The 10,800-nt window shown below is 48.8% G+C and overlaps 4 protein-coding genes across 4 annotated transcripts; 1 reads left to right on the top strand and 3 right to left on the bottom strand.

The window, feature by feature from the left end:
• Window positions 1–294: 294 nt before the first annotated feature.
• On the top strand, window positions 295–1,395 carry FIESC28_03597 (uncharacterized protein; the record flags this gene model as incomplete). The annotated part of the gene is made up of 2 exons (XM_031157746.1): window positions 295–342; window positions 541–1,395. The coding sequence occupies 2 exons, from the start codon at window positions 295–297 to the stop codon at window positions 1,393–1,395; spliced, it is 903 nt and encodes a 300-aa protein (XP_031018259.1).
• A 370-nt stretch (window positions 1,396–1,765) lies between these two features.
• Window positions 1,766–2,302, bottom strand: FIESC28_03596 (uncharacterized protein; the record flags this gene model as incomplete). The annotated part of the gene is made up of 1 exon (XM_031157745.1): window positions 1,766–2,302. The coding sequence occupies one exon, from the start codon at window positions 2,300–2,302 to the stop codon at window positions 1,766–1,768; it is 537 nt and encodes a 178-aa protein (XP_031018258.1).
• A 941-nt stretch (window positions 2,303–3,243) lies between these two features.
• FIESC28_03595 (uncharacterized protein) lies at window positions 3,244–5,985 on the bottom strand (the record flags this gene model as incomplete). Its single annotated transcript, XM_031157744.1, has 2 exons — window positions 3,244–5,196; window positions 5,245–5,985. The coding sequence occupies 2 exons, from the start codon at window positions 5,983–5,985 to the stop codon at window positions 3,244–3,246; spliced, it is 2,694 nt and encodes an 897-aa protein (XP_031018257.1).
• A 2,390-nt stretch (window positions 5,986–8,375) lies between these two features.
• FIESC28_03594 (uncharacterized protein) lies at window positions 8,376–9,530 on the bottom strand (the record flags this gene model as incomplete). The annotated part of the gene is made up of 3 exons (XM_031157743.1): window positions 8,376–8,456; window positions 8,509–9,241; window positions 9,328–9,530. The coding sequence occupies 3 exons, from the start codon at window positions 9,528–9,530 to the stop codon at window positions 8,376–8,378; spliced, it is 1,017 nt and encodes a 338-aa protein (XP_031018256.1).
• Between the last annotated feature and the right edge of the window lie 1,270 nt (window positions 9,531–10,800).

The raw sequence follows: 10,800 nt of genomic DNA, 5'->3' as shown, positions 1-10,800 counted from the left end.
CTGCAGCTAGCTTTGACCCTGCTACTGGGTAGCAGAAGAATTGTCCTCCAAGACATAGGCCGCCAGAAACAATCGACCTAAAGGCCGATTAAAGCTCGCATAAAGTGACCAAGTTATTTCGTCTCTTATGCTCCTAGCGGTCAATTTTTCTGATACCCTGACGTCCTCGAAGCTCGCAGCTACTGACGGCACTGTATCTAATCGCATTTTGTCCCCTCCCTTGTCAATTTGACTTGGCTTGACTTGACCTGAAGAAACAAAACACCAAATCGCATACATCACCACCTCTTCAATATGAGCAAGTTCGGTGCTATGGTCATGGGCCCTGCGGGCGCGGGCAAGGTATGTAAACATGTCATTTCATTTTGACTCAGTATGCCTACATTGTATTTCGCTTATTGTTCTGGGATGCCATACCGCCTATTCTTTTTTTCTGCAATATTACTTCCACCATGTCGCCTTGAATCGCGTGCTTGGGTCACAATATCCCCAACGTTCGTTCAAGCGCCTCAACTGACCTCGTATTCGTGTCACGTCTAGTCTACTTTTTGCGCCGCCCTCATCACCCATCTCAACCTCAACCGCCGTTCCGCCTTTTACATCAACCTCGACCCTGCCGCCGAGACTTTTGAACATGAACCCGATCTCGACATCAAGGAGCTCATCTCTCTCAAAGATGCCATGGAAGAAGTTGGCCTCGGGCCCAACGGTGGTCTTATCTACTGCTTCGAGTTTCTCATGGAGAATCTCGACTGGTTGACAGAAGCTCTTGACGGCCTGACCGAGGAGTATCTCATCATTATCGACATGCCGGGACAGATCGAGTTATATACCCACGTTCCTATCCTGCCAGCTCTGGTCAAATTCCTGTCGCAGCCTGGATCTCTCGATGTTCGCATGGCCGCAGTTTATCTCCTCGAAGCCACATTTGTCGTTGATCGCGCAAAGTTCTTCTCGGGTACTCTCAGTGCCATGAGTGCTATGCTTATGCTTGAGGTGCCGCACATTAACATCCTGTCCAAGATGGATCTCGTCAAGGGTCAGGTCAAGAAGAAGGACCTCAAACGCTTCCTCACCCCCGATGTAGGTCTACTTGACGACGATCCTATCGAGCGTGCACGCCGTATTACAGAGGGTCCCGAAGCCGAAGATGACGAATCGAAAGCACCCGACGAGAAGGAGCAGGTTATGAAGGGTGCCAGTTTCAGACGATTGAACCGCGCAGTGGCTGGCTTGATCGAAAGTTTCAGCATGATCAACTACCTTAAACTGGATGTGACCAACGAGGACAGTGTGGGTGCTATTCTAAGTCACATTGATGACTGCATACAGTTCCATGAGGCACAAGACCCCAAGGAGCCTGGCGACGAGGAATACGAAAACTACGACGATTAGACTGGGTTTTACGAGAAAATGAACATGTGAAGAAAAGGAAATATGTGGTATCTTGATAGTACTATTGCATAGCGCCGGCGTTACTGGTTGCTTTCCATAATCTGAGGCTGAACAGAGCTTAGATATGATGTGCCCTTGTCTCTCAGCTTTCCACCTTGACCTGTCCCCAATTTTCCAACTTTTTCGTGACGTGATGAGATAACAATGCCCGGGTAGTAGTTGTGCTGTAGTGGTTGATGCTATTGATATTCGGTTTTCGTGTTTCTTTGTCATATTCCATGTCATTGGGGTATTCAAATAGTGTCGTATCGTGTGCCTAACGGTGGTCGCTAAATAGCGGCAGGCTGCACGCATCTTATCAAAGAGGTTTTTATCTGGATCTTCCAGAGGCATGTCCTCTTGTTCCAGCCATGCCCTGCTGTGCCTCGTAGCGGTCATACTCTTGCAGCCAGACGTCTTTGATGACAGTCAGATATCCCACGATCTTAGCGCCCATGACGGTCATATCCCTAGCGCTTTCGAAAACTCCGCGCTCGTAGATCCAAGCTGCTATCGCAAACAAGAAAGCCCACGTCACAATGCGCATCGCCATGCGTGTCCACCACATAAGCAGACGACGAATCCAGTTGAGGATGATAACAACGGTGGCAAGTACTACCAGCGACGCAATAACACCAACGAGGCCTTGGTTCTCCGCGAGTAGAATCATAACGCGATCGAATATGGGTTCAAGGATAGGCGCAACGGTATCAAGAAGATTCTGCGCTTGGGCGAGGACGTTGCGCGCGACGATCTGGACTGGTGAGCTAGGGTGGAGAATGTGTTTCTGGACGGAGTCGGCGAGCTCTGGTGGCAGTAGGGCCGTAAGTAGATGTGTCGCCATGTTCGGTGGTTCAACGGAAGGCATTTTTGGGAGTGGTCGTTGATGATAGTTTTGTCAGTGTTAGGGTTGTAGGTAGGTTGAGGTTGATGGTGGGGGAAATGTTTGTTTTCGTGGCTTTTCTGAGCTAACGTTGCAGGGTAGTCTTAAAAGTGAAGTTGCGGTCTACGATGGGTAAGGTGAGCAGGACCAAATTAGATACCCCTTTGTTTTGTTTTTGGTCTGGAGTTTCATGAAGCAACGTGTAATTTACTTTGAAACTTGCTTTTGATGTTATGCACGGGTGAAAGAGTCTGCGAAGTTTTGATCAAAGAAGGACGGACGTGTTAATTGGTCCTTTGTATCCATTAATCACAGATCATCCCTGACAAACAATGGATTAGATGCAGTATGTATGACCAACTCTTGCAATTAATGACTGAGAAAGAATGATGAATCTTACTTTTGATCTACAGTACCAGAGTTCATATATCATTCGCTTGATTTTCCTTCAGCACGATCGTGACTTCCTTTTGTACTTTGCAGAGATTGCTGCTCTATCACATGCAAAACGTCTATTGTCCCTTAAGCGATGGAAGGGTCTCTGCACGGACCATCAACAGAAGCACGCAAGCTGACCAAGCGGATATAAGTGATGGAACCTAATCTGAAAGTCTGTAAAGCGAGTAGTTGTATGTTAATGTAGGAGGCATGGCAATAGATTCGCGAGCCTTTTAAGCTAAAATATTTACAAAATAGAAAGAAAATCGCTAGACTTGACGGGTATCGAACATTAACCTGGTCTGATCCAAGACAGGTTTTAACGCCACCTGCTCTAAACCAGAGCATCATCATCATCTGTGATATGTAATATCTCCAATCCCAATCCCAATCCCCCATCTCCCTCCATGCAAAGCGCCAATACCTTGTAACAAAAATGCCACATCTTTTGTACCACCTTCCAAGTATAAACGTTAGAGAAATCGTCTTCACTCATCAAGTCCCTCGAGTATACGTCGCGCAGCGTCCATCCTCCTGCGATACATACGTGCCTCTGAACCAGCACTCGACGACTCTGTCAACCCGAGCACACATTTGCCAAGACTGGCCACAAGTCTCTCTACCATTACCTGGCTCTCCTTGTCTAACCCTTGCATGGGGGATGCATCCCCTGACAGATGCCCAGTCTCGATCCCGCCCAAGGTGGCGGCTTCGTTCATGAGACTCGCAGAAATCTGCTTAAGCTCCGAGTCAGGCGACCCCCCAGGAGTGCTACTGTTAGGTGTCAGGATCCCGTTGGCCGTCTTGGATTTGTCCACAAGTGGAAAACTTCGGTTCGTCCCTGTGGATCCGAACGACGACATTGAAGGGCGATGTCGTGCGTAGCTAGCTGCACTACTGGCAGGGCGATGTACCACGGTGTTACGTCGGGGCTGTGATTGCTGTGTATCGACAGAATTGGCCCTCGAACTGGCCCTTCCCTGAGGAAACTGGAAACCCCCAAAGGTTGTTCGTTTTGTACTTGGAGGCCCATTCGCATTCTCTTGTACGTCAACGACGGTCTCCGTAACATCCTCGAAGTCTGAGTTGCGGCTTGAGCGACCCTCGGTAGCTGTAGCAAACGTATTGAAGGACGCCATAGACTCGACACTCGGCCTTCGTTCATGGTCAGAATCGGAGTCGGGAGCAGGAGCAGGAGTGGGGACAGGCCCCCGAGTTGTCTCAACAGAATCGCCTGAGTCAACACTGCTCACGCTGCTCCAGCTCTCTCGTCTCCGCTGGCTCATTGACCCCATAGCTGAATGAAGGAAGAAGTGCTCGTAGTCGAAGGCGTCTTCGCGGTCCTCGTGGGATACAGGATTCTGAAATGCATCGTGGTATGACGATTCGCCGCTTTCGCTCTCGAAATCCACAAACTCGTCGTCATCGTCCTCCAAGTTATCGTCGTATCCGGCTTGTCGATTGTAGTGGAGCTCTTGCTTCACTTCCTCATCGCTCTGTTCCAAATCTCCCTCCCACGTTTCGCCATCGTCAATCGTGTCGTCGTTTTCCTGCCCCTGAGATTCGTTTTGAAGATCGAGTTCTCCGTTCAACGGAGGAGACACCTTCGTCTCGTCCACCACTGCTTCACCCGCTACCTCAAAGGTGTCGCGAGCATCTTGATACTCGATATCTGCTGTCTTGGCTCTTTCCAACTCCGAGACATCATTCATATCAGGCTTGGGTGACTTTTGAGTATCAAGCTTCTCGTTAGAAGCATTTCGACTCCATGGAGCCTGCCAGGAAAGTGCATCAGGAGTGCTTTCTTGCGATTTTCGAGATTCTGGGAATCCTTGATCCCATCTTGCATGCGTGAAGGGGCTTGGTGTTCTGAGACTCTGCAAACTTCGTCGCTTCAGGCTATCGGCTCTGGCCTGCTCCTTAAGACTGGAAATTTTCCCTCTCAAATCCTTCATTTGATGCTTGAGATCTCGTACTTGAGCAACAGATGCGGACCTAGGAATTTCCGTATCTGTCATGGAGCCAAAACCTGGGCTAAGTTGGTTGTAAAGACGGGAACTGCGGCGACTATCCCCTGGCATACCGCCTTCGTCTTCGCTCAGAGCTTCCATCATAGGATCAAGAGTGCCCATAGGACTTCTCTGAGGAGCTCCATAGCCAATTCCTAAAGCATCTGCACTTCTCGAAGAAGTCAGCGGTTGACGGTAGCCCCCAGCGGCTCCCAAGGCACTAGCAGATCGTTGCGGGAAACTTGGACTCGCAAGCGCATTATGAAATCCATTTTCACTGGTGTTCCTGGAATGGGTTTGTCCTGATCCTGAGCCGGCGGTGGACTCTCGTAATGATGTGACAGGGCGCGCAATTGGAGGAGAAGGTGTCGAGCCATCGGACATAGGAGTATAGAGAGAGCTTCTTGCCCTCGAGAGGTTCCCTTCCATTGTCTGTGGACTTGTCAGCAACGTACATCAGGTTCCAGAATTAAAACCTACTGTTAATCTTTGCTTGGCATTTGCCAGAATCTGTTCAGCTCTATCGCTAAGAGAACTGGATGAATGGCGCTGGATTGAGATATCCTGGATACGAGGCACGCGCACAGTCTGAGGCTCCCGCACAGCGGTCCCCTCAACATAGGACGAAGCCATACTCTCTTCATCATCGCCCTGAAAATTGACATCGTCGACACTGACAGCATCGTCAAAATCACCAAATTGCCGACCACGATCCTGCGACGTTATCGTACTATTAGAGTCGAGTGAGGATTTCCTTTCGCGCTTCTGTATTTGCGACCTTGACTTGATGCGTGATGTGCCCGCGGTTGGCGAGGAACCCAGTACATGATCCTCGTTACTGTAAACAGACAATTGCGCCGAGCCGCGCCGTCCCCCTTTTCCCACAACGCTCTCTACTTCTGTCACCTCACCAATATCAGACAGCATAGTCCCATTTCCATATATGATAGGAGTCGGATGAGAAATCGGTCCCGCGATGAATTGGTTCTGTGAATTAGGGAGATGAAATCGCATGTCGGTGGGTTGAATATTGTTCCATATCGGGATGTGTGACTGCGACGGCTCGTCGAGAGAGATATCCCAGTCATTATCGGGTAAGATCATGTCGGGATTTGTGAGAGTAGGTGATCCAGGGACTGGCCCATAGTTGGACGAAGAACCGGAGCTCGACTTGCCATGGCGAATATCGCGACTGTAATTAGGAACGGTTTGCGCCGCCATGATTTTCGCAGTAGGTGTGACCGAACACACGGGGAGGATCGATGTCTGGTATGCCGGGTGTTCAGTTGACAGGATTAGGTCTTGTCTTGTCTTGTTTCGTTTCGTCTCGTCTTGTAGCGCGCTTGAAGCTAAGCGATTGTCAGGTTTTTAGGACACGGCGCCCGGACAGGCCCCAACGTCGTATCGTTCGTCTCAAATCGGCTGCGCACGCGAGCTAGCTTGCAGGAGGCTTATTGTGATTCTTGTTTCTGAGGGGATGCGCAAGATCGTGATTCGATGGTTTTAGAGACGATGTCTCGCTGGTCAAGACTCTCTGCCAGTTGAAAAGCAGTAGCGTGGCGCAAGAAAATTAGAGCGGCAGTTGGCAATCGCGATGGTATGTCGATCGGACAAAGAAGGGAAAGAAAGCAGTCGAGTAAGGAGCGAATGATTAGACGAGGGGTGAATTAAGCAGGTAGTCAGTAGGACGTATTGTACAGTAGAGAACAAAGGGAAGGTGAGGTTCTATTCGCAAAAGGCGCAGTTAGCCAAAGACAATAACAATGGACCAATTAGGCATGTCCAACTCAAAGAACCGCCTTGAGAAGGAGCGAGGGAGAGCATCCAAAGCGGAAAAGGCAATTGATTGAATGGATGGATGGGAAGAATGATGGCGATGGACGTTGGGGTTCCCTTATTGGAATGAACTGCACGTGGGTACGTACCCTTTTAATTGAGCTCGGCCTTGACTCTCAGACCTCTATGCAATTCTTCTCCACAGATCTTAAATAACAACACCATAAGAGGCCCGGAATATAGTATCATAAGATGGGTGTTAAGACGTTGAAGAAAGCCGTTGGATCCTGGCGCAATCATGCAGTTTTAGGTTTTCAGTCAGCTTCCAAGGAAAAGGTTGGCAATGGTCTTGGAATGGACTTTTCAATCTCTGCCGTCGGCACCAAGTTTTAGAGTCGACCTACAGAACTTAGGTATAGGTACAACCTACCAGCACTTGCACTAACCGACCTGAGGTCTGAGCTGGAGCATCCGCTGGATTTTGAGTGGACTGACGCCTGGGCCGTTGGCAGAATGGGGAAACATGGGGGGACTCTGCCCTGTTTGTTGTCAATTCGGGGCACTTTGTTTTTTCCCTTCAGCGCTGTCCCAAGTCTTTGATTGGTGGTGATCAATCGGCTAGCCAGTAAAAGATTGAAACAATGGTGTATGGCGCCGCGCGTAATGGAAACGGCGATGGATGAATGGACGTCGGGTTCAATCCATTTTAATTTTAGCTGTACTGTAGAAACAGAGTCGTGTCGTGCAAAGATCTGCGGTGATCCGCAAAAGAAAGAGTCTGTGTAGTCTGTGTAGTCTGTCCTTCTATGGATACTGCACATATGCTAGCACAGATGGTAGGTCCACGTAGACTACTTGCTTGCCATTCTGCTATTCTCCTGAAGAAGGGATCCAATACGAGACAACATCTGCGATGGTACATGGCATTAATATCCGTCACTAAAAGCACGATTCTTCTCCAATTAGGTTGCATTCTCCGGTACTATGGATAAACTAGGCTGATCAATATGTTGCACCAAGCAATTTCCTTTCCCTACGTGTTATAGACCGGGATTACCATGCAGTACCATAGTACGGACCACCAAGAACCGCCGCAATGACTGGACGCAATAAATAGGCCTGCTAGGTCAGAAAGGGGCGCCAATTCAACTGATCGTTCGGCGCTCGTTTCCATTGCTGGGATATGCCCCTTTAGGAAAGCTTCTAGATTATTGAAAGAACAGCTTAATCAAACTTCCAAGCTGAAAGAATAGCAGTTTCATCTTTACCAATAGCATAATGCTTTTGAAACTGGTTGAAATGAACAACAATCTCTACTTGTGATGCAAGAAGCAATTCCAAATATGGTGGCTTACAAGAGATGCTGTGTAAATAGTAGTAACGTAGCACGGCTGTCATATCTCAGCAAACATCCGATCTCAAGCCAACACCCGCGAAAAGCAACTTGCGTTTTAATAAAAGACGCCTCAAAATCCTACGAGAAAAGAAAGCTCAGATCGAATCCTGAGCTATGTATTGGAACAGACCAAGTTCAAGGCTTGTTTGCCAAGCCATCAGCTGCTCACGTATCCAATATTCCACAGCTTTGTCGCAAAGCTTGAATAAGGGTCGGCTTGTCACATCTCATAAGATCTTGTGGTGAAACATTACTTTTTCCAGTCATGCCGTCATCCCATTTTTTGATATATCCCATCTATAGCAACTCCTAAACAAAATGCATTTTTCCTTTTCGCAAAAAGTGTATCCCTGTGTGTTTTTCTTTCCGTAATCTAGTTCAAAGCAATCGTAACCTTCCTCTGCAAAGTCTTTTCTTTTCTCGCATATGCGAAAAGCATTTAGTCGTCGGCGAAAGCCTCAGCTCGGGCCTCGACATTCTTCTGCGACTGGTCCTTGGAGGGTCGGTTGGCAATGAGGCGCTGATAAGTTAGTATCACACGGCTTGTCGTATGGTGGGTGAGTGGCACTTACAACCAGGTTTCTCAACAGGATAGCAATGGTGACCTTGCCGACGGATGGCACGTAGATGGAGGCCTTTTCCTTGATGGCAGGGCCGTCAAAGTTTCTGTAAGAGGAGAAGTTGATGCAGACAGCACCATCGCGGATAAGTTCGGTAGGAACCTTGAAAGACTCAACAGGGACACCTCCAATGACAACATCACTGAGGGGAAGGCAGTCCTCCAGCTTCCAGCCCTCCTTATCGGCGACAAGGTGGCGGGCCTTCTTGATACCCTCTCCTCGGGTGAAGACCTGGACACCGGTGACATCCACGGAGTAGACGGTGGCTCCGTCGTTGGCGAGCAGAGCAGCAAGAGGTCGGCCGTTGACCTCAGATCGGTTGATGACGGTGATGGTCTTGCCAAAGAGTCGGTTACCAGAAGCCAGGATGGGGTTGTAGATCTGCAGGTACTCAAGGATCTTGACTACAGCGAGAGGAGTGCAAGGAAGGATGGACTTCTTGCGGTTCTCGGGAGGGTCAATAAAGCGGATGTTGTGGTACATGTTGTGGATGTGCTGGTGTCGAAGACCCTCGACGTCCTTGCCGAGATCGACAGACTCCTGGATGTACTTGTCGTGGGAAGGGTTGTTGGGGAAGATGGGATAGTAGACGATCATGCCGTCGACATCCTCATCTTCGTTGGCCTTCATGATCTCCTCCTCGAGGAGCTCCTTGTCCACGGTTCGGAGGTCAAAGTTGAAGCCGCTATGGCATACATTAGCGCCAGGCCAGGGGGTAGCCATCACCCGGTAGACAGGGCGATATTCAAGCTACACAGAGGAATATCTCACTTCTCTTCACATGTCTTCTTTGACCACTCAGCGTACTTGACAGCAGCAGGATCACCGTTGGCGAGGAAAGCAGCCAGTGTAGGTGTGAATGGGTTCTCGCCTTGGATCTTGGCCAATGTGTCCTTGACCTCACCAAGGTAGCCCTTGGCGATGGTCTCAGCGGTGATGACCTTGCAGGTCTTGGGGACGTTTGAGGAAGCCATTGCAAAGGTTCTCAAGTTTAGACTCAGACTGCGAAGGCAGGTGTTTATCTGAGATCTCATGGTCAGTCACATGTATTTCTTCGAATTGATCGATTGATATCTCTGTCTCTTCTCTCTTTCTTCTCTCATGAGCCTAACAAGGTGAAGACACACCGAGAGCAACCCCACATAATTTTGGCTATGAGCCGTACTACCAGCATTTTTTTGGAGTGAGGGGATACGATGCCGTCACAGCAAAGGCTGGGGGGCACGTGATGAGGAGGCTAAGACAAGACATGTTGGAGAGGAGAGAAAGACTCACCTTTTTGAGAGATTGGGGGACTTTTCGTTTGATTCAACTTTGACCAAAATCTGGAGATTTGAAGAGAAAGAAGAACAACAATTGCAAGTTAAAATGTTTCCCCCACCAAAGAAAACAAAACTGTTAGTGACTCGTCGGGGGCCCATGGAGGGGCATTCTTCAAGAAAAAAATGTTTGCGCAAAAAAATTCATAGGCCCGACCCTTCCTTCCTCCACTCAGAAGACAGAGTTCTGAGTGCCCCTCTTACCTGATATGGTTTAGCGCTATGACTACCCTGGTTAATCTGCGAATCCCTCAAAACATTGCTCCATGGGGAATCACGACTTTATCCAAGATTAAGTTGTAAAGAAGATCTCAGCTCCCAGCGATGACTTATATATCGACTGATGGGAAGAGAAAAGGCATGCGATATGAGATACGAAATACTAGGCTCGAAAAGGAAGCTATCAAGATTCCCCAAAGCCCAGCATTTGTTCCATCCTTCTAGCCTCATTCCTCCTGCCGATTTCGGCGCGTGGTTAAAGCGCCTAAATAGGTAGTTCCACTTGCCTATTATTACGCCATTTCTCAGAGTGACAAGCAATAAGTGGGAAACATCTTCACTGGATCCATCCATCCATCCATCAATCCATATCGTGGTGTCAACCTTGACGTCTTTATATTCCAGCGACATTCGAAATTCGCTAAGAGCGATGTTGGTTCAGACACGTCCAAGCGGACGGCTCGGATCTCTTCCAGGGTCAGATCCCGGGAGGTATTAAACTCAAATACTGCTTCCCAGTGTTCTCAGTGGTTACTCAACCACGCCCAGTGGCTGTATGGCTTTCGCTAGTCCTCGACCTCGACCTCGACGATTTCAAGCCTTATTTCATATTGCGCTGAACATTCCAAAGAGTCCGAGCAACAGGATCAACGGGCGCAAGCAAGTGCTTATTATGTATTCCAGGATTGCTCACTGAGAAGGGCGA

Source organism: Fusarium coffeatum (genome assembly GCF_003316985.1).
Source record: "Fusarium coffeatum strain FIESC_28 chromosome Unknown BRIP53273_contig_75, whole genome shotgun sequence".
NCBI lineage: Eukaryota > Fungi > Ascomycota > Sordariomycetes > Hypocreales > Nectriaceae > Fusarium > Fusarium coffeatum.
Note: the sequence above shows the minus strand (reverse complement) of the source record. Positions and strands in the feature narration are given on the sequence as shown.